The 27,439-nt window shown below is 41.7% G+C and overlaps 1 protein-coding gene across 1 annotated transcript; it reads right to left on the bottom strand.

The window, feature by feature from the left end:
• Positions 1–3,374: 3,374 nt before the first annotated feature.
• LOC131104423 (putative segment polarity protein dishevelled homolog DVL1P1) lies at positions 3,375–26,728 on the bottom strand. The gene is made up of 15 exons (XM_058051588.2): positions 26,302–26,728; positions 21,213–21,282; positions 19,780–19,901; positions 16,454–16,572; positions 13,796–13,934; positions 13,590–13,683; positions 13,372–13,441; positions 12,909–13,048; positions 12,697–12,773; positions 12,551–12,618; positions 12,388–12,465; positions 12,155–12,289; positions 10,322–10,489; positions 10,030–10,245; positions 3,375–5,803 (listed from the first exon to the last, which is right to left on the bottom strand). Exons 1-15 carry the CDS (start codon positions 26,469–26,471, stop codon positions 5,328–5,330), a joined length of 2,142 nt encoding a protein of 713 aa, XP_057907571.2. The 5' UTR covers positions 26,472–26,728; the 3' UTR covers positions 3,375–5,327.
• Positions 26,729–27,439: the final 711 nt, after the last annotated feature.

The raw sequence follows: 27,439 nt of genomic DNA, 5'->3' as shown, positions 1-27,439 counted from the left end.
CGCCCGAATACAGCTGGCTCCAGCACCCCCCGCGACCCTCGTGAGGATAAGCAGTAGAAAATGAATGAATGAATAAAATTGTTTTATTTATTTATGCATCTTTATTTCTTCATGGCGGAGCTACTGGAAGTCCTCGGGAGCGCTTGATAGTGTGACCAATCGCAGCGTAGCCGTAAATTAAACTCACCGACCGTTTGGGCGTCGGAAGCAGGAAGTGAATCGAAATTACTGCAGAAAAGAGGTGCAGAATCTGGAAGATCTAGAAAGCTTTCATGTGTAGCATGCTCAATAGGAGTCCACAAGTCAGTACTCGGTACTAACTAAACCATCGTAAAGAGAGGACCACCTAGCACAGCAGTGACTAAGAATATGTCAAAACAAATCTGACCTAGATAGCAACTAGTTGTTGTTAAAGCAGTAATAATAATAAAAAAACAAGCGATAAATAATAAAAATAATGACTGGGTACAACATTTGTCTGTAAAAATGTAAAATCAGGCTAAAAACATAACTCCTACCCCAAGCCGCCCCTGAGTATGTCATTTGCCGTGGTTGCTTGAGCTTCAACAGGATGTGTCACTTCAGTTCCTGGAACATAAATCCCAGTGACTCATCACCTCATTCCCATTCTCATCCCGCTTGACATGTTTTTCGATTACAGCGTAGGAGTGAGGCTTTGGTACCTGTTTTAGCCTGCCCAGATAACCCCCTTTGCCCCATATCCACTTTGGAACCGGATCCTACTTGTCTGTGTCGGTGTGGCGGAATCCCTGTGGGAAACATCGAGTCATACGTAGCTATTTACTTTTAATGACATAAGCTATTCATGCAACATGAGTCACAAATGTCATGTGTTCGCATAAAAGTTCATCATTTTCCTTCTTGTGATGTCACTTGACGACGTGTGATTATCGTGATCACGGCAACATGATACGGTTCCAAAACAACCCGTTGAGCTGACTTCCTGTTTAAAAGGAACTGCAGCGGCATCACAGCGTGGCGATTGACTTTTTAAAAAAACAAGGGGAATTTTGCAAACCCGTAATAAAACGACTGATTCATAAGCAAAATGTCACATTATTATTATTCTTATCAAAGGTCATCAGAATGATAACAAATGTCACGTAGTGGAAGTGGAGAAATCTTACAAGATGGCTGTTTTTTTTTTTTAATCGGTACTCAGCATATTCTAAAAAACAAATAAAAAATGTAACCCCCCCATACTGAAAAGTTTGACGTTTTCAGGATGTAGCCCACTTGTGGTTGACTTGTGACTTGTGTAGGTTCACTTCCCACTCCTGTGATGAACCAGTCCAGGGTAAAGTCAGCTTAAATAGACTCCATCTTACTCACATAACCAATAAAGAATGAATATTATTGATATTATCTTGAAGAAACACCTCCCACTCTCGACGTTCTATTGTCACCAAACTAAATATATTTGCATTTTGTCCATAAATGCAACATCAGTACATCGAAGTAACAGTGAGCAATGACAACATTACATACCCCTCTGGGGGGGTTGCTTGTTTCGTATGTGTGAAGGTGTCACTGGAGGGCTTTTGACATCACTTCCTTCCTGTGTGTGTGTGTGTGGGGGGGGGGGGGTTATAAGGCAGACGCAAGCATTTTGTTCCTTTTATGTGGCATGTTTTATAAAAACCTGAGTGCATTCATAATGTCTGCCCACTGGGAAAGTACACACACAGAAGCGGCGCTCTAAGGTCCCACACAAGTATATTGTCAGTCAACACAACACAAATTTGTTGTCTTGGATTAGTTGTTCTCAGTACATTCGAGTGATCACAACTGGAATGTTATGTAGCCAAGATATTAGCATGTCACGTCATAAAACGATGGTTTCATCCGATGTCACCTCCATGTTCACCTGTACTACAAACCATTCCTTGATAGCGTAAATAGATTGGATCTTGCACCGAGCTCTCAGTCTCCAGCTGTCGTATCTTGACAGGTGTGTGTCCCACCTAGCTTATGTGCCACAAACCGGAATCCACGATGCACCGACGAGATAAAATAAGCCTTAATTAGTCCCAAATTTCAGCCTCTCATTTTTAGTTTCTAACAAATAAACAAAGCACAGCCATCTTGTTTCAGGTGACCGTCATTACATTTGAATGGGACGCTAACAAAGATGATACCATCCCAAACGGCTATAATTGGCACGCAGAGGCCCGACTCCATTGTATCCTATCAATCGTTATTTGGTACTACTTAAGAGCCAACCATTCCTGGATAACGTAAATCGATTGGATCTTGCACCGAGCTCTCAGTCTCCAGCTGTTGTATCTTGACAGGTGTGTGTCCCACAAACCAGACGTTATCAGAATCGTACAATAGAGACATGATAACGCAACACAACACAATACCGCTACTCTTTGAACCTGCTAATACGTTGAGACAGAGGTTGGTACACCCCAAAGATACCCAGAAGAACAATCTGGCGACGACATCACCTTTAGTCTAAGATAAAATAAGCCTTAATTAGTCCCAAATTTAAACTTTTCATTTTTAGCTTCTAACAAATAAACAAAGCACAGCCATCTTGTTTCAGGTGACCATCATGACATTTGAATGTGACGCTAACAATGTTGATACCATCCCACAGAGGCCCGACACCATTGTATCCTAACAATCGTTATTTGGTACTTCTTAAGAGCCAACCATTCCTGGATAGCGTAAATAGATTGGATCTTGCACCGAGCTCTCAGTCTCCAGCTGTTGTATCTTGACAGGTGTGTGTCCCACAAACCAGACGTTATCAGAATCGTACAATAGAGACATGATAACGCAACACAACACAATACCGCTACTCTTCGAACCTGCTAATACGTTGAGACAGAGGTTGGTACACCCCAAAGATACCCAGAAGAACAATCTGGCGACGACATCACGTTTAGTCTAAGATAAAATAAGCCTTAATTAGTCCCAAATTTCAACTTTTCATTTTTAGCTTTTAACAAATAAACAAAGCACAGCCATCTTGTTTCAGGTGACCATCATGACATTTGAATGTGACGCTAACAAAGGTGATACCATCCCACAGAGGCCCGACTCCATTGTATCCTAACAATCGTTATTTGGTACTTCTTAAGAGCCAACCATTCCTGGATAGCGTAAATAGATTGGATCTTGCACCGAGCTCTCAGTCTCCAGACTCCAACCTAAACGATGCCTTGAGAATCCAATGACCTGAATGTGAATATTCCCAAGCTTGGTGATTATTGGATGACCTCTGACCAGTCCTGATGTGACGATCGCTATACTGTATACGTACATACGTTTCATCTGCATATGAATGACCAAGTTTTACCGTTTTAACACATCGATAATCAGCGGACAAACGCAGCCACAACTTCCAACATATAGATTTTTAATCATATATGATAAATTTGTATGTACAATTAACTTTTCTTTTGTAAAGAAAGACAAGTTTTGATTGCAAACAGTGTTTCAGACTTTAAGAAGAGGGACACAACTTGAAAAGTGCTTGTTGAACGTCTTAATTTGTCAGTGCTGCAATTGTCTGGTCTGAGGAGACAGCATCTACTGGACTTCAGGCAGCTTCAGGACAACAACACGGAGGGGAGCTTGGGCAAGAGTCACCCAGTAAGGCTGTGTGATATGCGCTTTGGCTACATTTGGAACAGTCGGACTATAAATCCTTCCAAGACTACAGAGTCATGGATTGGGAGTGAAGCAAAAAAAAAAATGACTTAAGTTAAATTTATTTCGATTTATGTTATTTTTTTAAATTTCAAAATGTAAATAGCCTCTCAAATGTGAATATTTCTTAATGTTCTTTGTCATTCATGAAAGCGGACCTATGAATATTCACACACATTAACTTAGATCAACATTTTGGACTTTTTTCATGATATTTTCAACTGTTGGGTTTGTATTGATTTGGGCCGTCAAGCAGAACAAATCCACGAGTCAAAGGCGGTTTTGAGCCAACAGTTCGGTCTACGCAATCGTCGAATTTTTTCTGATAAGGCGTTTGTCTGTAGAAGCAAGGATTTTTAACGCCCGTACTTGAAGATAAGAAATATGGAAGGGATGTAATGGCCACGTTCTTCTGTATTCGACTACAATGGCAAGAAGAGTTTTAAATTTATAACATCAATGATCAATATCTTCCCATAGATGAATATCATTAATCATTAATAATAACACATAGTTAAAGGTAATTGGCACGGTAATATCAGAAGTTTGTATCCCTTTGCATTCATCAGTGCTGAAAAAGGAGCTCTGACTTTCAAAAAGGTCGGTGACCCCTGGCTCTAGGGTCGGGAACCTATCACTCGAAAGCTATATGCGGTTCTTTAGATGTCTGAGTCTAGTTTTTCATGCAGGCAAATTTGCCTAAAACATTCATGCTTGGAACCATCATGACGGCAAGTCAATCAAAATCCAATCATATGAGTTGGTTTATTGTTAGGCAACACACAGCTGCTCACATCACACAGCCTAAACTAAAGCAACCCTTCGTAGAGATGTCCACTGTTTGCAATCGGATTCAAACACCATGAAAGTGAACCGACTTTCAAGTCCGACAGGGATCATGACGATTTTACATTCGACAAAGCACAGCGACAACTGTGAAGACTGGCCACTGATTGACAGATGTCTTGATTGTCAGTCCAGCCATATGCGGATGACGTATGGCAACCATCAATGCAACGCAATCACATGAATAACACAAACATGGTTTCAGTGTAAAGACTTGTTCCTTTTGGCAAGAGGCGACCCCCGAATAAAGGTAATAATACTTGAAAGAAAATGTTTCAGTAAAACTTTCTTAAAGCAGTTGAAAGTCATGCACGATGCCGCCCCCCACCACCACCGTTACGGAGATGAAGAAGATACCCGCTGATCGCTAGCCCCCCGTCCGAGGTAGCCCGTTGGCAGGTATGAGCTTCAAAACTCCGTTAATGCTACAGTCACAGGTCGGGGGATGACGGGGATGACGGGGATGCAGTATTCCATCAACACGTCAATGGACTCCCAGAAGTACAAAAAACTACAAAAAACAGTAAGTGCGACATGTCGGTGACGGTCTGGGGATTGAAGTCCAGGCCCAGCCAGCTTAAAGGTCTTGCGGGGGAGAAAATATCCAAGATGGAGTGACGGCTCCGAGGGACACCACTTAACAAACTGTACAATGCAACATCCAACCTCTTGCTGCTGTAATCCTTTGGTATTCCGAGGAATACTGGAGATGCTATATAGCCGATGGAGTCGTTCCAGCCCGAAATGATGACGAGGGAGCAGGAGCTGTCACGTTTTAATTTAAAGGCACTGTCCTGTCACATGATGTCAACAAAAAACTCACAGGGATTGCCCATGGCGTGCTGGAAGGACTGGCGGCTGCCAGTGAGCTCAGGCGGAATGGCGGCTAACTCCCTACCCGGAGGAGCTCCCGGCGGTGTACCGCTGCTGGCCTTTGGGGCCAGACGGGCCAGACAATACGGTGGCGGTAAGCCCGGAGGGCCGTAGGAGGAGGCGTGGCTTTGCTCGCTGTGGCCGCAGGAGCCCGGCCCCTGCTGGGAGAAAGGGGCGTGGCTGTAGGTGAAGGCGGAGTGGTGGTTCTTGTGTGAGTGGCTGTGACACAGGCTGGATCGGGAGCGGCTGTGATGGCTCGTTTGGCTGGCGCACCTGTCGCCTCGCTTCCCTCCACGGACACCTGGCTCTGAGTCTCCACAGGTTGACTTGTGGGCGTTCTCCTGCGGGGACGAGCGCCTGCCCTTGGTCGCACTGGGGTTGGATCCACTGCTACGGCTCCCTGTTCAGAACACACATTTGTCCTACGTCAGCACATCCGAGTCAGCACTTACGTTTGGGTGGACCAGCTGGTGAAGTCAACCCATGATAACCCTTCACAGAACAAGGAACCATATTTGGTTCCAGTGTTAACGCTACACTGTGATGATTTTTTTTTATTATTTGAATATTTTATTAGTTTGACCCGGCTGGCAAATGTTTAGGTGGCCGTGGCCCCCAAGGGCACAAAAAATGACATAATTATATTAAATCAAATAATCAAATAATATTAAATATTAAATATTAAATATTAAATATTAAATATTAAATATTAAATATTAAATATTAAATATTAAATATTAAATATTAAATATTAAATATTAAATATTAAATATTAAATATTAAATATCAAACATCAAACATCAAACATCAAATATCAAATATCAAATATTAAATATTAAATATTGTATGTAATATTAAATATGGAATATTTAATAGTAAATATTTAGTATGAATTAATTAATATAAAAATGTGCTATTACTGTTATTATTAAATGTGACACCACCATGTACTTGTTCGGCTAATGTGTTTGAATATTGATATATTGTTTAAATATTAAATATTAAATATTAAATATTAAATATTAAATATTAAATATTAAATATTAAATATTAAATATTAAATATTAAATATTAAATATTAAATATTAAATATTAAATATTAAATATTAAATATTAAATATTAAATATTAAATATTTAGTATGAATTAATTAATGTAAAAATTTGCTATTACTGTTATTATTAAATGTGACACCACATGTACTTGTTCGGCTAACGTGTTTGAATATTGATATATTGTTTAAATATTAAATATGTAACATTAAATATGTAATATTTAATAGTAAATATGTAATATTTAATAGTAAACATTTAGTATGAATTAATATTAAAATTTGCTATTACTGTTATTATTAAATGTGACACATGTACTGTTCGGCTAACGTGTTTGAATATTGATATATTGTTTAAATATTAAATATGTAATATTAAATATGTAATATTTAATAGTAAATATGTAATATTTAATAGTAAACATTTAGTATGAATTAATATTAAAATTTGCTATTACTGTTATTATTAAATGTGACACATGTACTGTTCGGCTAACGTGTTTGCCATTGAAATACTGAAATCGTACGCAACAAATTGAAAAAAACAGAATGAGGCATGCGCTATGGGAATTTAGCAAAAATGTATTACAGCATGATCGAGTAGCGGCTGATAGAACGTGATGGATTCACACTGCTAAAATATCACCTGAGTCATGGAACGTCAATACATGATGTTTCAATGACTCCCTGTGCAGCCATGTTCAAGATGCATCAATGAGAAGTCAACAATACCACATGATTCATGCAATTTCATCAATAAATAAACATGAGAGACCCGTATCAGAAAATTACACATCTACTGCAGCCTAGATTACAACATATCTTTATGCTTATCATTTTTCTGTATTTACTAATGCAGAGTAGCACACACTTACACTGTCATAGCATATAATTGCATCCTCCCTTAGACAGAGCCCACCAGTACTGGGTTACAATGGTGCATGATTGCCCCCTATCAGTGAGAAAAATAAGACTAACTGAAACTGGTTGTCCTGCACCACCATGCAAAGTGCAAACACAAGCCCAAAAGATCAGAAAGAAAGAATGGACTGTCACACCAACACACAAAAGACAAAGGACAACACATGGCCGGGAACACGTAAAAGCTATCAGATATTGAGCGCAAGACAAAAAAAAAAAAAAAAAAGCTGAAGAAAACAAGGGTGAAGAATGAGAACCGGAATAGAGAAGAAGAAAAAGAACCAGCAGATGTGGAGATTGGAGTTGGTGTTGCAGGCTTACCGGTTCCCTCATTGTCCTGGGACTACCTCCTCCTTCAGTCTACCGTTGCCCAGCAGAAACAGAGGGAACAACACAATTACACACATCTTCCCCGCTAACTAAAGTACAACAAATGTACTGCAGTACGCCCAGTACTCTTGTCCCAGGGATGGGGTTCATCTCATTAAAATGAAATATCAGCGTATGGAAACATGCTTTTTCAGAAATGCACACACATGCACCCCACAACGCATGCAAAAAGATGGAGACTAAAAATGCTGGACATCCTGGACTGGTTGCCAGCCAATCACAGGGCATATATAGACAAACAACCATTCACACTCACATTCATACCTATGGACAATTTGCTAATTAACCTAGCATGTTTTTTGGAATGTGGGAGGAAAAACCCACATGCATAGGGAGAACATGCAAACAGCTTCAAACCCAGGTCGAACCCTGACTGTGTGACCCACATGCTAACCAATCGGCCACCGTGCATAACCTTTACTTTACAATCCTACACATGCTAACTTCGAACTTTGCTACGACGTCTTCCTTGAAATCAAGCGTGTTTCTCATATTCTTTAATAAACTTTTTTTTTTTGCAGCTGCAAAAAAGGCACAGATTCCTCCAACACAGAAATACGCGGTGCACTTGAATGCTCCACTGCACATGCACTTTACTTATTAAAAGGAGGCCGATACGGGTTACTCATCATTCTGTGTGCATTATATGAACAAATACACACACACACACACATAATAAAAAAAGATGAAAGGGCTGCCTGGATCTGTTTATAGTGTCCCAACGCTAAAAGAACCACAATCCACTATTGAAAGACACCACCTGCTTTGATTGGGCACTTCATTCCGTAGACTACTTTGTTCGGCTGTACAATAACCAAGACAGTGTACTAAAACCGAGACCTATTTTTTTCCTATGAAAACCAAGGTTCCACCGGAGCTATCACATAAAACATGTTGATTCAATATCAAAAGAAAGAAAGATTCCAGTAATGATGGAGATCAAGTGGGTTGATTTGCGATATCGTGTCTGATCAGGTCTGTGTGTGCACACCCAGTACTGCAGAGCCGCATGACTCAAGATGCTCGTGAATGCATTTATTGACTGAGGCGATGTCGTTCACATTCACATAAAGTTCTTGCTCTACGAAAAGAAAAAAAGTTGAAAGATTTGATATAAACAATATTCTGGAACATGTATAAACTTATCTGACATTTGAACTTTTGAAGCTATTTTGTATACTGGATAATTGTCATCTCTGTAGAGTGTAGTACTACAGTAAAGTCTCGTTATATCGATATTCTCGGGAGTCGGAAAAAATACCGATATAACCGGACTATCCATATATCCGATCCTGCGCCAAACTGTATTAAAAGTGGGCAATAATGCACTCGACATTGTTCTATAGTATAGCAGCTTAAATCAATCTTTGCTTAAGGATTTCAATACCAAAAAAAAAGAACACGGCGAACGGCTGCTTCCAGTCAACTTTATTTTTCACACTTCCACCACCAGAGCACAGCACACACACCGATTCCCGCACTTCCTGGTTCACAGGTCATGCTCAACCCGCCCCACATAGCCAAACACATGCCTGCAACAGAAGAACCAACGAACGGCAGCATGTACATATGAAAAACAGTGATTATTGCAAGCGATAAAAAGATATCTGAATACAACACAATTAAATACATGTATTTGTACGCTTGTGTCTTCGTTGGAATAGGTGTGTATGCTATGTCAGTTGGTTCTTCTCTTGCAGGCATGTGTTTGGCCAGCTATGTGGGGCGGGTTGAGCATGACCTGTGAACCAGGAAGTGCGGGAATCGGTGTGTGTGCTGTGCTCTGGTGGTGCAAGTGTGAAAAATAAAGTTGACTGGAAGCAGCCGTTCGCCGTGTTCTTTTTTGGTATTGAAATCCTTAAGCAAAGATTGATTTAAGCTGCTTTTGTATCGATATAAGCAGACCAAATTGGCTGGCGGGAGATGAAAAGGGCATCGTAGTAACCGGATTATCATAATAACCGGGTATCGTACTAACGGAGCTAATTATATCATAAAAGACTAGAAATTTGCCGGGAAATGAAAATAGTATCGTAAATAAGTAGTAATTCGTTATAACCGACATCGATATAACGAGACTTTACTGTATTCCTCAAATTTGGAAGACTAGTCTTCAATAAATGCATTCTGATACCAGCCAGAGAAGCGACCAATAGGATTATGACGCATGCCTTTTCGATTCAGCATGATGTCATGTGGCATGTTGAGTCGAATGATCTCATGAATTCACGTTGAAAAGAATCATCTCCATTTGTCATTGCTCACCCTCACTGTGTTGGCTGCCTGCGCTCCCACTATGGAAACTGTGGCACGGGTCCGAGTATCCAGGCGGGAAGCTGGGGGGCGCAGAAGGAAAGGGAGGATATGGAAATGGCTGCCCACCCATTGGCCAGGGGTTGGTGGTGGGAGGAAGCGGTGCCAAAGCATCCTGTTCAGAGCCACCTCCACTGGATGCCTCATTTAAATTGAGTGACGCCATGTCTAATTGGACAAGACGAGGGAAATACTTAGCAGAATACTTCTAGTGACAAAATCCGGTATAAAACGTACACCGTACTTTGGCAGAGGTCCCCAAAGGTATAGTAGCATTGCTCAGAGAAGGTGATCTTGTTGACCGTGTGTCTCAGGTAGCCATGTTTCAGTAGACTGCTCGCATACTTCCTGGCGTCCCGTCGGTCCTTGAAGCCCTCAACTCGGGAGTAGAGCCAGTCCACCACGTCGGCGCCTGACACGGCAACCACAGTCACAGCCGCACTCGGTGAACTTCCATTTTGTGCAACGTTCTAATGACTGGGTTTTAGTTACAATGATAAAATTACAGTAAACTATTTGATAGTACAATTTACTGCACAGCTGTACTGTTATGCAGTATTTCTCATATGTACTGTACATACAATGGCAGAATGTATCGTGTTTGGACCATTTTCCAGAGAATAAGGATAATAATACAACTCTTCTTTTACTCATGGTCAATTGCATTTAGTCTTAAAATCAATCAATCAATCCATCCATCCATCCATCCATCCATCTATCTAGTATCTATCTATCTATCTAGTATCTCTCTATCTAGTATGTATCTATCCAGTATCTATCTATCTATCTATCTAGTATCTATCTATCATCTATCTAGTATCTATCTATCTAGTATCTATCTAGTATCTATCTATCTAGTATCTAGTATCTAGTATCTATCTATCTAGTATCTATCCATCTAGTATCTATCTAGTATCTAGTATCTATCTATCTAGTATCTTGTATCTAGTATCTATCTAGTATCTATCTATTATCTATTATCTAGTATCTATCGATCTATCTATTATCTAGTCTCTAGTATCTCGTATCCATCTATCTAGTATCTAGTATCTATTATCTATTATCTAGTATCTAGTATCTAGTATCTAGTATCTATTATCTATTATCTAGTATCTAGTATCTATTATCTATTATCTAGTATCTATTTATCTAGTATCTAGTATCTATTATCTAGTATCCATTGTCTAGTATCTATTGTCTAGTATCTAGTATCTATTTATCTTGTATCGAGTATCTATTATCTAGTATCTAGTATCTAGTATCTAGTATCTAGTATCTATTATCTAGTATCTATTATCTAGTATCTAGTATCTAGTATCTAGTATCTAGTATCCATTGTCTAGTATCCATTGTCTAGTATCTAGTATCTAGTATCTAGTATCTAGTATCTAGTATCTAGTATCTAGTGTCTAGTATCTAGTATCTAGTATCTAGTATCTAGTATCTAGTATCCATTGTCTAGTATCTAGTGTCTAGTATCTAGGGTCTAGTATCTAGTATCTAGTGTCTAGTGTCTAGTGTCTAGTGTCTAGTATCTAGTATCTAGTATCTAGTGTCTAGTATCTAGTATCTAGTATCTAGTATCTGGTATCTGGTATCTGGTATCTGGTATCTGGTATCTGGTATCTGGTATCTGGTATCTAGTATCTAGTGTCTAGTATCTAGTATCTAGTATCTAGTATCTAGTATCTATCTATCTAGTATCTAGTATCTAGTATCTAGTGTCTAGTGTCTAGTATCTAGTATCTGGTATCTGGTATCTGGTATCTGGTATCTGGTATCTGGTATCTAGTGTCTAGTATCTAGTATCTAGTATCTAGTATCTAGTATCTAGTATATAGTATCTAGTGTCTAGTGTCTAGTATCTAGTATCTAGTATCTGGTGTCTGGTGTCTGGTGTCTGGTGTCTGGTGTCTGGTGTCTGGTATCTATCCATCCATCTAATGGAATCCATACTTATCCTTCCATTTTCTATGCCGCTTATCCTCATTAACCACGCATGCACACACGAAGAAATCACGCAAACCCGTGTCCACCGCTAGGCCGCCGTGTGGCCTCCAACTAAACGTTTTCTCACCAATGACGGCATTGGCAATGGTGATCTTCAACCACATCCGGTCGCGAATCTCCAGGCCAGAGTCTGGCAACTGCATGATCTTGACAATGGTCGCCATGTCTGTTTTACTTGTTGATAGAGGCAAATCATCAAACTCTGCAAATAGTCGGAACAATAAAGAAATACATCAAAACTCATATCTACAGTTGAACATTGCTAGCTTACAGCTTTGCGTGATGAGAATTGGTTGTTACCATAGTGAGGGTACGGTCCTGTTAGGGCTGTGGTGTGTGAAATCCAGGCGGCAGGGTCAATGGGTCTCACCGGCTCTGCTGCTCATCGTGACAAAAAGACATTTTTTTTAGTGTTTATGAATATTCATATTCATCTTTACGAGGATTAGAATATTGAGCGTACCACGAGGGATGGTGAAGTAACTTCTTGGAGAGGGGTCCCAACATTTGGCAACGGTGAGACTAATAGGACTAGAAAAGAAACATATATAAAATCATTTTGATGTAATTCTTTACAAAAACTTATGGTACGATATTTGATGTTCTTACCCAGTTTTGGAAACAATTTCTCTCAGGATTCTCACAGCATCATCATTGCTCATGTTTTCAAAGTTGACGTCGTTCACCTGCATGGCCAACATCGACAGTGGTTATTAGAAGATGACAACAATCTGTTACTTGACTTGTGTCAATATATATGGATATATATATATATATATATACATATATATACTATATACGATATACTAGGATACACTTACCTGGAGGAGCATGTCTCCAGGCTCTATTCTTCCATCAGCAGCCACAGCTCCTCCCTTCATGATGGAGCCAATGTAGATGCCGCCATCACCGCGGTCGTTACTCTGACCGACAATACTGATGCCCAGAAAATTGTACTTCTCTGTCAGGGAGACACGGTGCAGTGAGTTTGGTTGGAATATTACTGCAGTTGTAATATTGCAGTTTTTTTAACAAAATATGCCGAAGCCTGACATTATAAGTCACTGATTTGCATCCAATCATGGCTTTACTTCAGGGGGACCTTTTGTATTGAGTTGTGAAGTCCTATAGAGCAGCTACACACAATAACTCACATGGAAAGCTTTCTAGATACTCCAGAATCGGCACCTATTCCAGCTATATTTCCTTGGCTTTCCAAACTGGACTTGTGGGTATAGCATTTCATGCTATGAAAGTTACAAAACCAAGATAGCAAAGGCTTACCCATGTTTAGTGTAACAGTGATGATGTTGAGGCTCATGGTGGAGTCTGTGATGCTGCTGAAGGATGAAGACTAGAAAGGCAAATTGACAAAAAAACGTGACGCACACGGCAAACAATTAAATGCGGCATGCTGTCAGTATCGTGAAGGCAGCCCATTCGTCTCTCACACTCGCCGTCAAACTCAATTTGAGTACTAATGTATCTTTCAAGGTGCTCACCCGGTCTATTTTGGCCACTTTGTGCCTCCGCCGACGGAGCTTGTGCCTGCGCATCAGCTGAGAGGAAGTACTGTGTTCTGTGGAGCTACTGAGCCTAAAAGAAAACCAAATGGTTTCAATTGGCATACATGATGTCACCTGATGGTGGTGGATGGATGGAGACGTTTAAAGTAGCCACTAGTCAGTAGATGAAGTATCCTCATTACCTGCTTGCGTCTTCATCTTCCTCGCTGTCGACAAACGAGCTTGACTCCAGCTCACTGCTCATCACGGAGGTGCTGTCATAACCCATAGCCGAGTCCCTTGCAGTGCGCTCCGATTTAGAGTGACCATTGATGCGAGGGACTGAGGAGAGACAGCCAAGAGTCAGATGTTGACAGTCCAACCAAGAAGAAGAGGAAAGTAAGTGATACTGAGAGTGGAGATACTCACCAGCCATAACATTAGCCACATTAGCTACATCATGACATGATTTTGGATAGTGGTTACAAGTAGAAGAGAGATGATAGCGTCATAAATTCACAACCAGTATACATACACAGCCAGCGGTGACGTGGCGTCTCTGGGTAACAGCGCATTGGTTGGAAAGGTCTGGTAAGGCGAAGAGGTTGCGGCACAAAGCATATCTGCCAAGCTCCGGCAAAACATTCCAGCAATGTGGACGTTCCCATGGCTAACTCTGCCTTTCAAAAAAAAACAAAGCGGCTGCGCAATTAACACTGAATGCGCATCCACCGCAAATCTGCCCCCTACACGCGGATGGCTGCCATTCTATACATTTCAACAAGCCACAGGTCAGTCAGTCCCGATGCAATGTGCAGAGTCACAGCTTATCTACAACAGGGGAAGCAGCACACCACAAATGCATTAATTAGCTCCCATTTTAACAGGCTGTAAATAATGATCAATATCTATCGTTTCTAATATTAGCTTTTGCATGAACCAACTTCAAATTGCATGATAAAAACAACACTCAAAAGAAGACAAATATATCTCACCACAGCCTTCATCCAATGCACTGCGAATCTGAGAGTCAGCCTGCTTGCTCTCTCTCATCGCATGCAACTATAGGATGACGGCTAATCTGCCTCTGACCAATCAGAGCACCGAGAGGTAAGGTTGGATTTCACATGAGGTGCTGTTCTCACTCATGCCTGCCTCAGGTAAAAACGGCATCCAGTAATTAGACACATGTGCGCTTCCGGCTGCATTCAAGTGAAAAATTATTTTGAGCTTTGTAATGAAGGGACACCAACATTCTAATGCTTCAAATCACAGAACATGAACCCCACAGGCAATGGCTATTAAATGTCAATACTGTATACTTTATCATACTTAGCTATCACCAGTGGCAGATCACCCGGCGGCCATGGAAGAGATTAAATTCTTACACTAAAATCTACTGACTTTCTGGGTCCAACACACCTGTTCAGCCTTCCAAGAGTTCCAACTACATTAATAAGTACAATAATAAAATTAACAAGGGGTACATATCCAGAGCCAAACAGCACTGACTCTTTGACAGAATCACTTGGAGCCAAAGTATAAGGTGACTGGGGAATTCCTGACGCTGGTGCTGCAGGCAGCAAGGCTTCCGAGTCTGTCTTTGTTATGTCTTTACATCCAGGCCGTGAGACTGTGGCTGCACCCAGCCGGAAAATAAAATGAATTAGATTACATTGAGTACACTTGATTTCTGAACTACACAACCAGCTTGTTAAATTCATTGGTGACCAGAAATGCAGGCAGGTGGGTGTGCATGTGTGCATGTGTTTGTGTGTGTTAAACACAATCCCAGGACATAATGCCCAGGACATAAACAACAAAATGTAAAGATGAACACGCGCACACACACACAGGTGATAGTTGTTTTGTAAGCAATGCTGCAAAGTATGTAAAATGGTCAGAAAACCTTTTCAGAAATTTTCAAGGCATGTTTTTAGTGTAGTCTAAGAGCAAAATAAATGTATCTTTAAGGCAAACACACACATACACCCACATAGTAAAGCCTGTTTTATGCTTTGCGGGTCCGTGAGGTCGAACCCACGCCCCCCTCGAGCGGACCTCCGCGCACCTACACATTTTTCTAACTACAAGTCTCGAGACAAAAATGGCAGACGAGCAGGAGATCCTGACAGTTTATTCATTCATTGATTAATTTTCTTCCGCTTATCCTTATGAGGGTCGCATATAGTCAAACAACCATTCACACTCACATTCATACCGATGGACAATTTGGAGTCGCCAATTAACCTAGCATGTTTTTGGAATGGTTTTCTCCGGGTACGCATGTACGGGGAGAACATGCAAACTCCACACAGAGATGGCCGAGGGTGGAATTGAACTCGGGTCTCCTGGCTGTGAGGCCTGCTTGGTAACCACTCACTCACCATGCAGCCCTTCACAGTTTAAGTACAGAAATATCGACATTTATATGAGGCTACGGTGACACACCGTACACTTTAAGTGTAAAGAAACACTGAAACAAGTTGTGTTTTAAGTTGTTTTAAGTCAGATTGTTTGACTGATTGTTTGTACTTTGTCTTAAACTGTTATTTACAGTATATATATTTACAGTATATATTATATTACACTGATTTGGTATGCATTAAAAAGAGCGTGTTTTATTTCCAAGTGAAAGCAGTCCTGTGTTGTCTTATGCCTTTTCTAAGCACAAAACACATCACAAGTACAAAAGTGATAGTGTCATTATTTGTTGAGTTACACTGCTTGTTACTGCCTTGGTACACAGCAGCACATTAGCCTACACTGACCCAAATATACAGTGGGAATCACAATGTTGATTGAAAGGAAGTGAAACGTCAAATAACTGAACTTTCCTAAGTAATGTAAGTCATACTTACATTCAGTTTCTCGAGCTCTCCTCCGAGCTCGCTCTCTTTCACGTTCTCGGCGGTGGCTGAACAGGGACTCCGTGCCTGTCTCAGTGTCTAGGCCATCACGACTGCTCACCGCGTTGGCACTAAAATCAGGAAAAAATGTAGTCAGATAAGTAAAAGGGAGGGAAAAAACATTAACATCTGCTGCAGTTATATTATCTGCAACTCATATTCGGACTTTAAAATTCAATACCTCCGGCCATTGTTTTATGATATGTGATGTGTTTTCCACCGTCGTTGACCAGATAGCAACAATGTTACCCTGGACAATGCTGGTATTAATGAGCTCTATTGAAAGCCCAGATGTTGTTTACGGCATGATTTCCAACCCAACACGGAGGACAGAATGATGACGGCGGTGTGCGGTGGCGGATCAGGTGTGTGCAGACCAATAAGCAGGCTAGTGTACTTGGTGTCTGGGAGGGGTCTGAGAAGGACTGGAGGGCAGATTGTTATTCTGTCAGAGGGCTGGAGACACTATGGCCGCAGGCGCTGATGGGTCAAGAGACTTCACGAAACCAGAAGCTGGTGAGAACTATGCACAACAATGTCAGTTTAGTGTCAGTCGCACACACTTTGGTAAACATGTTTCTTCTAGAACGGGGGTTGGGAACCCCCTGTTCTACACCTGGCGAGCAAACGTTTCTTAAGTAGGGCTGCAGCTTTCGAATATTTTAGTAACTGAGTCATCAGAAAAAAATAAATGTAAAATGTAAATATCCAGTGGGAATTCTAGAAATAGCGAGTGACAGAAAGCTAAATCAAACAAACAAAAGACATGCTTCTGTCAGCAGGAACGATCGTACCATCATGATGTCAATTAAGCATCAAACTTACCTTGGTCACAAAACCAATATCACAATATGTGCATGTATATCTACTCACAACAATTATGGATGGGGGTTATGACCGGTGGTGTCTGCCTGGCCAAGAGGCTGTCACTGGTTCTTGATTCACGGATAGATTATTCAAGGCTAAGCTGCAGCTGTGAACAAATGCCCACCCCCCCTTTTTAAATCCACCAGCCCCTTTTGCTGCCAATGTCCGCCCCCCTCCCTCTTGGGAAATGGAGATGGGTGCTTTTAATGTCTGTTAATCCGGATTACCGGACTGAGACACATCAGTTGTGTCCATTCTCAAACCCAAACATCTACTCTGCAAGCTCATCAAATAGAGCCATTCACACTGAAAAACACATGAACTGCATGAATAAAGCACAAAAGGAAAATGAAGTGGTAATAATATTCCAGCTATTTAAGGGAGAGCGGTAAAGGCTGGAAGAGTGGCTTCATCTCGGAGCGCTCGGAGGTTCACTGTGGGGAATTCACCACGCGGCGTCTCTGAGAGAAAGGCTTGCCTGTCTGACTCAAAGAGGGAAAGAGAAAGAATGAGCTAGGGAGAAAAAGGAGGGCGTGGGGTGGGTGGGGGGGATAATGTTATGAAGGTCGGCGCACTGTCAATTTGCACCACAAGGTGGCAGAAGACCTGGCTAGAGCTGGGCGGAAACAATAAAACCATCAGGGCAGTTGTCAAACCAGCAGCAGGGAACTGCCCGTAGAGGGCAAACGAGAGCTGAGATGTCAAATGTTGGATAAAGAGATACACTGAAACATGACAGATTGCTTGTTCTCAATATAGAGCCTTGGCCATATTGCTTTGGCCCTGCAATGACAGCAACCCTCATCCCGATACCCACTGCCCTTCAAGCTATATTAAGCTTGAACCTTCTCCATTAGCCAGATGCATGATATTCTCCAGGTACTTGCCTTTATGCTAAGTAATATTCCTGCATGAATGCCTATTTATTACATATGAGCTGGGTACGCTGCTGGGTATGGTGCACAATTCTGATTTTATTTGTTTAAATCCAATTTTTTATGAGATTCATTGACATTACCATGAACACAAGGAGTCATGCATGCACAAAAGCGCAACATCACTCACATTTCCATGTGTTTACACAAGTAGTATTACTACGTGTCTGGTAATAGTAATAGTAGTAGCAGTAGTACTGACAGTATTTTAAACCGGTAAGCACGGCAATTCATGCCTCTTGATGACGTACATGTGACCAGACCCGGTCATATTGCAGTCGCATTGTGTACATTCATTCATTTTCAACCGCTTATCCTCACAAGGGCTGCGGGGGGTGCTGGAGCCTATCCCAGCTGTCTTCCCAGCTGGACTGGTCGCCAGCCAATCACTGGGCACATATAGACAAACACTCACATTCATTCATTCATTCATTCATTTTCTACCGCTTTTTCCTCATGAGGGTCACGGGGGTGCTGGAGCCTACCCCAGCTGTCTTCCCAGCTGGACTTGTCGGCAGCCAATCACTGGGCACATATAGGCAAACACTCACATTCATTCATTCATTCATTCATTTTCTACCGCTTTTTCCTCATGAGGGTCACGGGGGTGCTGGAGCCTACCCCAGCTGTCTTCCCAGCTGGACTGGTCGCCAGCCAATCACAGGGCACATATAGACAAACAACCAGTCACACTCACATTCATACCTATGGACAATTAACCTAGCTCCACCCTCGGCCATCTGGGATAGGCTCCAGCACCCCCGCGACCCTCGTGAGGAAAAGCGGTAGAAAATGAATGAATTAATTAATAATTAACCTAGCATGTTTTTGGAATGTGGGAGGAAACCGGAGTACCCGGAGAAAACCTACGCATTGAGATGGCCGAGGGCGGAATTGAACTCGGGTCTCCTAGCTGTGAGGCCTGCGCACTAACCACTAACCACTCGTCCACCGTGCAGCCGCATTGCATATCAGATTTATATCTACATACAAATGAGGCCTGAGTTGCATTTGAAAAAATTGGAATTGTGCTGTTCACATTGACGTGAAAAAAATCATATCCAGGTCACATATGAGCATAAAAAAATCAGAATTGACCTGCAGTGTGAACATACCCACGGGTGACTATTCTGAGTGGCTACTGCTTCTCAATAGAGGTTAGTCGTTGGAAAGGCTATTTCAAGGCAGCACTGGCGGCATTCAAATCATTTTTACATGAGCAGACTAGCACCTTAGTTACTCTGGAGAGTATTTCTATACTTTATCTTTCACGCATACGTGACATATTCACACACAGGCGCACACCAAGTTCACAGCCAACGAAGCCTATGAAGAATCTCTGCGCTGAGCTCAAATGGGCAGACTCCACGGTAAAAAGGTCACCCAGGATTGTGAGCTTGAATTCATCCGCCAATGTGTGTGGGTGTGGGTGTGTTTAATCGTGCATACATGACAAGCAGTGATTGGCCTACTCACTGGAAGGAAGGGGGCCGGGAGTCACCGATCCCGCCTGTTCTCTCAAGAGGAGGTGGAAGCTCCGGATGGCTCTCTGTGCACTGAGATCCTCCATCAGAATGAGCACTCTCTGCTAGTACCAACTATAACAGAATAATAGAAAAATGTGGATTTAGAAAAAAATGAAGCATTCAGATGCACAATCATGAGTGAATGTTAGCCAGCAATTTAGAGCATAGGCCCCGGTTAGCGTGTTTTTTGGTTAACAAAGAAAATTCAGTTTTATCAGCGTACTATATGGTGCGCATCTTGTTGTGTTATTAACGTAATTTTTCACAAAATACCCTTTTTAGAAGATTGTTAACACATGGAATGATGATGTAATCTGCGGTTGACTGTAGTTATTTGCTAACTAACACAGTTATGCCACAGGTCCCAAAAATGTTAACACAAAGTTAGTTGCATAAAACAATTATGAATGCAAATAAATCATGAATTAAAAAGATTTAACATTTTAGGTTACTTTCACTGAACATGTAATTGTAATTGTAATTCTCAAAGACACAATGGGCTCTAATATCTTGACGCAGCGCAGCGCAGGGTGGCGCAGCCCATGCAGTGGGGATGTGGTCCAGCGCACCACTGTGCGCAGCTAATTTGGTAATTCAGTAGACTGGACTGCGCCGAGTTGGCTGTGGCGGCGCACAAGGGGAGGTGTCCATGAAGTGTCCATTTCCGTGACAAAACAGCACGCCAAAGCCATAATGCGCTCCGACCTGGTCTATCTTTGGCGCAGTTGAAGCGCACCCTGCGCAATGGTAAATTGGCTGACAGGAACACCTCACAGGCAGGTTTTTCCGAGTGAATGCAACCAGCAACCACTATTTAATGTAACCGTCTGAACCAGCATGTACATTTTTGTATGAATTGTCTCATCACATCGGCGTCACATCAAAGACGTCACACGCATAATAGAACTCAACCTGAGGGCAGCTGAAAGTATGATGGGGCCGGGGGCCGGCGCTACACTGGAGCGAGGGCTTTCTCATCAATATTTCAGGCTGCAGCTTTAACCCCTGTCTTCAGTCCTGATTGAGAGCGTATCAGTTAAAACGTAAATCCTCTGCTAACATGACAGCTTGATTTAATTTGACATCCTTTATTGTCCCCTGGGGACACTCTGGTAATTACAGAACACTATAAAGCTACTGAAGTCAACAGAGTGACAAATAGGTTGCACCGGAGGTAAGGGATCTCGATTTAGTGGTCAAATTGATCAACTATTGAATGTAGTGTTTGCTAGTTGTTTAACATCTAACAGTAGAAATACAGACCTATATAGTAGTATAGCTCAGAACATGAGCACAAGCAAAAGAATGTTTAAAAAAAGCTCTGTGGAGGCGGTCACATTTGCATGATCCACAAGTGCACACAAGCATCATCAACTCACTTACCCAGGACACCACTCTGCCATTAAAGCAAGGAAGCTTAGCGTTGTCATCGGAAATCTCTTCTTTGACAACCCTGCGGAATAAACGCAAACACACAGTCACTGGTGATATTATCACGGCGTATCCCAGTATTGGGTCTGATATTGGATAAGTACCCAAACATTCAACATTGGGGTGTATTTTGCCATTTTAACGTTTTACCCCCATTTTCCCTAAAATACACATTGAGGTTATAAAGCAGTGGTCCGTGAGCCATATCCGGCCTGTCACAGCATTTCATTTGGCTTACCAAACATCCCCAAATATTGTAACCCATTTAGTCTAACCAGGAAAGTGCTCATTCTTGCAGTACTTCCTCTGCTCTGCAGGGGGCAACAACAAGACATAGCCAGCTGTTGTAAACAAAGACCTTTGCAACGCTAACAAATGCTAAAAATTCATTCATTCATTTTCTACCGCTTTTCCTCACCAGGGTCGGGGGGGTGCTGGAGCCTATCCCAGCTGTCTTCGGGCTAGAAGCGGGGTACACCCTGGACTGGTGGCCAGCCAATCACAGGGCACATATAGACAAACAACCATTCACACTCACAATAATAACTATGGACAATTTGGAGTCACTAATTAACATAGCATGTTTTTGGAATGTGGGAGGAAACCGGAGTACCCGGAGAAATCGGGGAGAACATGCAAACTCCACACAGAGATGGCCGAGGGTGGAATTGAACCCTGGTCTCCTAGCTCTGAGGTCTGCCTGCTAACGACTCGACCGCCGTGCAGCCCGCTAAAAAATCAAAATATATTAAATGTGTTAGAAGACACTCACTTCACAAAAGGAGACAATATAGAAATATAATGAAAAAGTATGACATATTTGATTTCTACTATGTTACACTTTTCTGCAGGAACAAACGCGCTAAGGTGCTGAAACTAATACACAGAATCTTCCTGCCTGTTTGGAGGCGAGGGACAAGGAAAACAGACACACATACATGTGGCAATATATTAAGCCCGGCAAAATGATCAAGTTAATTTTCATTTATTGTGTAATTAATTAATAAATTGTTGTCAATCATGATTAATCATCATTAATCATCAGTCACAAATGATACTTTCACATCACAAGTTTCAAGTTGTAACAATGGCAACAGGATTTTTATTGGACCATAGGTGGTATAAGTGACCTTCTTTTGCATTGGACTTTTTTTTTTATTCACAGGCCATAACTTCGTTAGAGAATGGCTGAATCAAAAGCACATGGCACCTTCTGTGTCTTCATCACAGGCTGTAAATTCCCCACCAAAATACTTTGTAGTTAACCTTTGACCTGCTGGGGCAAAGTGTAGCGGCTGCCAGCGACACACCTGCCAGGCTCGTGGCAAGAAGATCAAACTTGGAGATAAGCACGGCAACATGCTCACAACCTATCAACTTGAGACTCACTGCGTCATACGCTCAGGTGATTTTAGCTTCAACTTTTCCGGAGCCCCACAATGAAAACGTAGCGAGAAGAAGCCAGTCTATGGCAATGACTTAGCAGACTTAACGGTTTCCGCTGAAATGTACACAATTTGCTAGTCGACTTCCATGTTGTCCTGCTGCAGGAGCCGGATAGCAAAAGAGGTTGAACGAACACACCATACTGTTTCCTGCTTATGGTTGTGGCTTCTACTGAATGCGCTTCTGTGACCTCTTCCTCCTTGGGGAGAGGAAAAGGGAAGGAGGTGAAGGCGGCCGTCTGCTGGTGAGGTAGGAAGTGTCTGCATCCTATCTGCCAATCCGTATGACCAGATGCAAGATGACTTGCGAGGATGATGGTGTGGCCAGACAAAGAAGATATGAGCTACGCCTCTTCTTCTTAGATGGATACGATGGATGGATGGATGGAAAGATGGAATTCAAGAAACAATACAAGCAGTTGATGTTTGCTAAATACAAGGATGAAGAGTCTTGAACCAGTCATGATGTGCTATATATATCACTATATTGACACTTACTATGGTACCCATTATGTCATTTTATGGTCATATCACCTCGTACTTCGGGACAAAGTACATTATTAAAAAAAAAAAAAAAACTTAAACTGTATTATGGAAAGCAGGAAGTGAACAAATGTAACAGTTACTGATTGTAAAAGTACCAGATGGAGGGGTAGGATTTAATAAGATTTGCTTCTTTCTACTCCTTTTGGACATGTGGAACTGGGAACTGATTATGGGATGCATTCAATTGTAATCTGATACATATTCAAATGAAATAAAACCATTACCATTACCATTATAGTACATGATTTGACCTTTGACCTGAACTACCTCAGCCATCGTCTTTTAGTCTGTAAAATGACTTGCGCCCATGGATATTATCGGTCACATTTCCCTAATTATTCAGTAACATTGTAACAAACAACAACAACAACTTTGCTTTGAGTCAGAGGAAATATTAAATCCCTGACTTTAACTATGCTATTTAACAATGTTGTTTTAGTGATAAAAGATTTTATAAGTAAGAATTACAGCAGAAGCATAAGCATTTTCGGGTGTGTTATCAAAGCAGAATAGGATAGGGTGCATTCATGCAGAAAAACAACAAACTGCAGGGACCTGGCATCGTGTAGCTCAATTATTGTCTGATGCCTCCATGCAGACACCGAGCTTGGCTGCTTGCTCCACATTGCCTCTGTTGTCTAGCATCACAGTAAAATCTCAAGCCCACTCGAGCCAAACAGTGGCGATGACACCACACCACACCATCACCTTCAAGTCTCTGAATACGCTCAATTAGTTCTTTGCCTTATGAATATTGATGTTGTCATGAAAACAAAAACAAGTGAAGTATGAATTGTGCACAAATAATGCATGTTCATGCAAATGTGCAGTTAGGACTCCAATGGGAACAGGAAGGACACGTCGGGCTGTTCATCAGGCGGACCGTTTATCATATTTTGCGTGACCGTTACTCAAAGAGCTGATAAAAATGGCGCAAATGTAGTTCAGCAATCCTGTAAAAAAAAATGGCTGTTTTTTTTTTTTTCCCAGCACGGCAGGGGGTCTACTACAGAGGACCTTGCACTGGCTGCTCATTTACATTTCAAACACAGTCTATATCTGCAAGGGATTTGATGTTTTCCTCCTCTGCTCAGCAGTCTTGCTGCTCGCTCCTTTGCTTCTTCTTCTGACGACATGGTGCAGCCAGCATGACGGCCACAAAGCGCCACCATATCCTCTGTGCCTTTGACTGGTTTTACTTCCATATTGTGCCAGTGCCATACGGTGCTCATACCCTGGAGATTCCACCCCCAAAAGGTCTCAAAGGTTGGAATTCTTGTGGAGACACCTTTCTACTCCAACCACTCTGAGGCCCACATTTTGTTGATACGCCATGCAGGGTTCCACAACATGGAACTACCTTGCTGTATGGAGAGAGCAAACACACTTTGTTTGTTTCCATAATCTGCTTGTGGATCACCTGAGGCCTAGTGAGCAGCCGCCTTGCACTGCAAGAGAGGCAGGAAGCCAAAGATAAAGAGACACACCAAGCCCAGCCTGCCACCAGGAAGAGCCGGTTTCCCTCCCAAGGTCAGGCTACAGTGAAAATGTACGCCTGGGTGTGTAGATGCCGCCTGCCTTCCTACTTCCTCTAGTCGTTTTTGCATTTACAATGCGTGCTACAGAGTGACGAATCATAATGGAATTAGAAGCAGCCACTAACACAAATATGTCATCCTCAGCAGAGACCTGACAGATTTCTTGACCAGGACAAAGATGCCACACAGGAAGGGGGGGCAATTTTAATCCTGGAATTGTCAGCAAATCCCCCCCACAAGAGAGAGTAGCACACACTTCACATATGTAGCATTGATGAAAGTGCTTCACCAAAAGACGCAGCCTGCAAGACTTCCTCTGACAGCACAAGCTGACAAAGCTGAATACCACCTGCCTGAAAAGGAGTCACCACACTGCCGCACGGTAAAGTGGGAGCACATCTCCACAATGTGACCTGCATGTATCTTTGCAGTGCTCAATCTGATGAAAACAACACAATAATACAATCAGAGTAAATTATTTTTTTTTATCAATAACCATAATAATCCCTACTGTATATTTACATTTTTATCTATTGTGTGTCTTGTTAGCATTTTAAATAGCATACATAAATAACACACTACATTCCTGAGCTGTGCCTGCACAATATATAAGAGATTAAATACAAGAGCTAAAAAAAAAAAAAATTAAGGTTTTACATCAATAATTGGCAGCTGTGATTGACACAGTCAGAGATGTATTCATTATCAGTATATTTACTGTGTAGACTTACCACACTAGGGCACTGTGAGTTTTATTATGCTAGCTGCATGTAAGTAGGTACTCAAATAACAAACAGAGCATAAAATGCCCAAAATATATTTTTTTTATGAGAACAATGTGCAAGAGAGCAAAAGAGCAACCTCAGTGCTACAGTGGGAAATTTAAACAATGTCAGCTGCAGAGTATTATAGTATTTTGATTTTTTAAAATTCAAATTTTACCTTGGATCCTATTAGATTAGCAGTGATGGTGAATAAAAATTAATATTTTGGTTAAGCTGCCAAATAAAATGTTATATATCAGTTACAGGGGCCTGAATATAATAGAAATTAAACCATGTTAATTATTGCCATGTTCCTAATTTTATATATATTTACAAATAAAATCATATTTGCAATACGTTATGTAATTACACAGTATTTGTATGAATTTGACATGCAAATAGTACAAACAGTACTGTATTTTGTACTGTATTTGACACTGTTTTCTCCCGGGATTGACCTGCAGACTACAGGGAATGTGTGCTCATTAAAACAACCAGGGCACCTTTCACCTGACACATCAGGTAGAACGGGTACATGCATGTGTGCGTCATGATGACCACACCGGACGGATCTGGTCTGAGCCCGAACAGTGCGCACTGGACCGCCTGCAATAATGAGCAGGTGCCAGGAAGCGTGGAAACACGCACAGCCCCACTTCCAAGCCCAGCGGATAGCCAACACGCACAGGCTAATGATAATAACACAATAACCACAACAGCGGGGGAAAATAGGCTTGAGCACACTCACCCAAAATCCTGGTCCATCGATTTGAAGAAGAATTTGTAGCTGTGGACGGGTCGATTGTTGAGAACATTTTTAAAATCGGCTAAGGTGACTTTGTCTGGAGAAACGGACAGTTTAACCAGATAGGGAGTCTCCTCCTCGTCTATGTGATAAATGATTTTGGTCTCCGCCATGAGACTAAGAGGACAAGCATTGACAGATTGGAAGGGATTGGCAATAAACAGGCCTGCTTGGTTAGCAGTGAGCACTACACGCTAATAAAGCACCCAGCTCGGAAAACGCCATTCCGCTTGGGGGTCCAACCCAGCGTGGATCCGGACATGTTCGCCTTTGGACTGGCTGTCTTTCTGCTCAACCGAGCTACGGTGGCTCTAAAACAGGAAGGGACAGTCCACATCCTTGCAATATGCTGTTGGGAATATTTGCTAGGTCTTTGACAAGCTAATTGGCGAGACGGTGCTGCCATCTAGCGGCCATCTGTGAGTGTGCGCTTGTAGGACAAGCCACGACTTGATATCATTCTGCCTACGTGGATTCATGCAGTTCATTCAGGTTCTCTCTTGCAGACCGGAACGTGAAGCTACCTGACAAATATTATTTAAAAAATGCATCATTAAGTCTATGGCTTATAGAATCAAATAATAAATAATAACAATAATAACAATAACAATAACAACAATAATAATAATAATAGTAATAGTATTAGTTATAGTAACAATAATTCATTCATTCATTTTCTACCGCTTTTCCTCACCAGGGTCGCGGGAGTGCTGGAGCCTATCCCAGCTGTCTTCGTGAGAGGCGGGGTACAACCTGGACTGGTGGCCAGCCAATCACAGGGCACATATAGACAAACAACCATTCACACTCACATTCATACCTATAGACCAGGGGTCGGCAACCTTTACTATGAAAAGAGCCATTTTACCCAATGCCCACTGAAGAAAAATAGCCTGGAGCCGCAAAACATATAGTATGTTTAAAACAACATTGGAGGGAATTTGGGGGTATCAAAGTAGTTCAGATAAGAAAAGACGAGTTGGAGTACTCTTGCTAGTTTTGGAGATAAACTTACATAAATGTATGTGTAAACTACTGTAAACGTAAAAACAAGTTCCCATGCCGCTGTTTTTAAAATCTC

This window comes from Doryrhamphus excisus, linkage group LG15 (assembly GCF_037039965.1).
Source record: "Doryrhamphus excisus strain RoL-2023G ecotype Guam linkage group LG15, RoL_Dexc_Guam_v1.1, whole genome shotgun sequence".
Taxonomy (NCBI): Eukaryota; Metazoa; Chordata; class Actinopteri; order Syngnathiformes; family Syngnathidae; genus Doryrhamphus; species Doryrhamphus excisus.
This window is presented reverse-complemented; position numbering and strand designations above follow the sequence as displayed.